Below are 3,756 nucleotides of genomic sequence, written 5' to 3' on the forward strand. Positions count from 1 at the left end.
TAAGCATATAGGAATTGTAGCCACTTTAGTAAAGGGTAACCTCAGAAAAATGTGCGTAATATTTAAATATAAGTATTGTTTTTATAACCTTGGTAAAATACTTTGGACACAATGACTGCCAGTTTAAAATCACCTAGTGCTGTTTCCTTCTTTAAAATGCACTGCTAGAACTTCACTGCAGCCACAGAACAATTTCATCATTTTTTAGGGAACAAAATGGTATAGAAACAAGGCTTGGATCAATATAAAGAAAAAAAAAAGAAAACCCCTTTTAATTGTATCAGTGAGTTCACAACACATCATAGTGCATATAGGGCCTTGGGGGCAGGTATGTCACACAGTGGTTAGTGAGTGGCACTGCTGAGGTGGTGACATTTGTCTGTTCACTGCTGCCTGCTCCTCAGTTTTATTTACATTTTCGATATTGAGGGCCTTGGGAGGTGCAGTGTGGATGGGTGCCGTTATTCAGTGCTCATATTACATCTGTCCTTCCAATTTTAATAGCAGCATTGCTTTCACAGTCATAAACATTCTTCTCATTACATACACTCACTCACCCCCAACACGTCACCACCCCCAATCACTTACCGCTCCACGCTGCTCCCCACTGATTGTCACTGCCTCCCCTGGGGTGTGGGTGCCCGTGTGTCCCGGGGTATGTGGCCGGATGTCTTGGCGTGGTTTCTGACCCGCTCTCTTGGCGGCTGGGGGTGGCTTGGCCTCCTTGGCGTTGGGGGGGGGCTCTGCCGGGTGTCCGGGTTGTTCTTGGGCACTTGGGGCCCCAGGGTCTGCATGTTCGGTACGTGCTGGGAGTGCCGGCCTGCAGGGGGCGGGTATCTATCCCTTGCCTCTCGCTCTCTGGACTCTTGCCCTTTGGCCGTGGGGGTTCCGTCTAGGGTCTCCCTCCTTCCTCCTCTGGGGTGTGCACACAGTTGCCATCAGAATGTGTGGCCTCAGGTCTTCTGAGCTCCTAGTGAGCTGTTGATGGCCTGGGTCGCCTGAGTTCTTTCCTATTCGCCTCTGGATCACGGGGGGTGTGGTTGCAGTTTCTTACCCTCACTGAGTACATTCCATGACAGAGGCGCATAAACACACATTACTGTAAACAGCAAAATTGTGTGTATGTGTGTATATGTATATGCATATGTATAGAAATGTGAATCTGTGTATGTAAGTATGTATGTATATCTTCTTCGAGTATTTTTTCTTTCCTTTCTCCGCATTGTCCCACCCCTTTTTTTTTCTCTTTTTTTAATCTCTCTTTTCTATCCCTTTCCTTATTGCCTGTCAGGCCTGACATAAATAACTAAATAAAAAAATATAAACATTAACTGTTAGCTGTTCTTGTAAAAGCAAATATGTTTGGTACATCAGTGCATTCAGATCATCGTTCCGATTGCAAAAACTGCCAGACATGACAGGCTTTAAAAAAAAAAGAAAAGAAAGAAAACCCTGTGCTGGTAAAAGATGAATTTAATTATAAAAAGATATCAATGCTAACATGATGATATGTTGATATTTGGCACTCTGTAAACCAGACACTTTACCATTTTAAATTACAGCATTATATTATTATATATTGTAAATATTATTACTATTATATTACTGCATATCACTGCACTGTATTGTTGCACATCTGCATTTTTACTGAAGATTACCCACTTGTATATGTATATACTGCACTAATGGACCCATTCACATCCCCGTATTCTTTGTTTTGTTCTCTTTCACTAAGCCCTTCTACAGCTTAGTGCAGTTTTTATACAGTATAGATTGTGTAGGTAGTATAATCAGTCTCTTTTGTTAGTATAGTTTGCATAAAGCTACCTTCATTGTTTGTATTCTATCCTATTGCCTGTATTTATTGTGCATGTTAAACTGCTGGATGCCCCAATTTCCTTTGGGATCAATAAAGTATCTATCCTTTCATCCATCTATCTAACACTGAACGTCCTCAGCTTATTAATTATAGTAAGACAATTATCAATGTAACAAGTAAGTGAATTAAATATATTGAAACTGTACCGTAAATACTAATACTATAAATCTGCATTTTGATAATTAGTTAAGAAGCTGTCTGGCTGTGGAAGATGATGTCAGGTTTTCTTTATGTTGTAGTAATAATAAATACCTTAAAAATTATTTTTCTGAATTATGGCACCCTGTATTCCATTTTAATGCTTTTTTTAAACTCATCAACTTTTTTAGGAAAGTGGGTTTTTATCCTTTTTCAGACAAGTTTTATTTTTCTACGGGATGTTGACCTCACAGGAGCCAGGCTGCAGTATGCGTAAAGAGATAATGAGCTTCACTGCTTTTCTGAACCAAGGGTAGAACAGTGCATAGATCAGAGGGTTTAGGCAGGAATTAAAATAGAACAGATAGAGCACAAAGACTGCAACTGAACTATTGAGTAACTCAAGCCCTACAAGAATAGCACAGTAATATGGGCAGAAACATATCAGGAACACAGCTACAAGAACCCCAAGAGTCCTGGCTGCTTTCAACTCAGATTTCTTTGTTTGAGTCACTGAGAGCTGCATTGTGACAGCTGTAACATGAGAGCGCATGGCACGAGCCTGAGACACAGCCACCACAAACACTCTCATATACAGAACTATGATGACAGAAACTGGAACAATAAAGGTTACAATGAGATCAATAGTATCTGCAATAAAGTTAATGTTATTTCTACATTCTCCATAGCAGGAATTCTGCTTCCCTGGTTGAGTAAAATCAACAAACAGGGTGCTATAGAGACCAGAGCAGAGCCAACACAGACAGACACAGAGTTTAACTCTTCTGTCAGTGATTCTGGTGGGGTAATGCAGAGGGTCACAAATAGCCACATAGCGGTCGATTGATATCAGCACTACGTCGCCCACTGAAGCAGAGGTAACAATAAAAGACACATAATTGTACAGAGAACATGCGAGGTCACCTAAAAACCAGCAGGATGTGTTTCGGAGGATTTCTCTTGGCAGCAACACGAGACCAACGAGAAAGTCTGAGACAGCCAGAGAGAGGAGGAGGATGTTAGTGGGTGTGTGGAGCTGCCTGAAAGGAGACAAAAATAAATAAATAAATAAAATCAGTCAATCAACATGTCCTCAAATTTCAAGATCAAAACAAATCAAAACCAAAAATTTTTTTGATGAGAAAAAAAACAGTTTTTTTCTATCACCGCTAGGTCTCAGTGTTTGACATTTGAATTTTTTTTCTGCAAAAATAACCAAAACTATGTGTAGTGTGGCATCATTCCTTCGACTGGATAAGCTACAGTAGCTGTTAAAAAAAAACACTGTGCCTGTAGTGTGAGATTGAGATGATGATGAACAGGTTGAGAGTTACAGTTAGCAGAGAGATGGATGACAACACAACATTAAGGATCACAAATGACCACTCCTCTGACAGAAGAGGTGTAGGTTTCTTGCAGGAAGTGTTGAAGAGTTGAGGAAAGCAGAGCTCGGTTGTGTCCTGGGTCCCCATCTTCACAGACCTGCAGAGAGCTGCAGCTTTCTCAGCATTACAAACAGAGTAGTTATATAACTGATACTCACACCTTTTAACTCCTCCTCTTGCCTTACTGTCTATCTCCTATCCTTCTCTCTGCTGTACTCAGCCTTGTCCCTCCCTAGCTTCTTGTTATTTTACATTCTAAGTGTTTGATGTATGATTGCAGGACCAGGTTGCAATTTGTGGAGAAAAAAAAAACAAAAGCATGGGGGTGGGGTGTATAATAATTCATGAACCTGA

At 40.6% G+C, this 3,756-nt stretch overlaps 1 protein-coding gene across 1 annotated transcript; it reads right to left on the reverse strand.

Moving 5' to 3' along the window:
- Positions 1-2,249: 2,249 nt before the first annotated feature.
- Positions 2,250-3,489, reverse strand: LOC115800222 (trace amine-associated receptor 13c-like). Its single transcript, XM_030757467.1, has 2 exons — positions 3,308-3,489; positions 2,250-3,057 (listed from the first exon to the last, which is right to left on the reverse strand). The coding sequence occupies exons 1-2, from the start codon at positions 3,487-3,489 to the stop codon at positions 2,250-2,252; spliced, it is 990 nt and encodes a 329-aa protein (XP_030613327.1).
- Between the last annotated feature and the right edge of the window lie 267 nt (positions 3,490-3,756).

The sequence above is a fragment of the Archocentrus centrarchus genome, chromosome 21 (assembly GCF_007364275.1).
Source record: "Archocentrus centrarchus isolate MPI-CPG fArcCen1 chromosome 21, fArcCen1, whole genome shotgun sequence".
Taxonomy (NCBI): domain Eukaryota; kingdom Metazoa; phylum Chordata; class Actinopteri; order Cichliformes; family Cichlidae; genus Archocentrus; species Archocentrus centrarchus.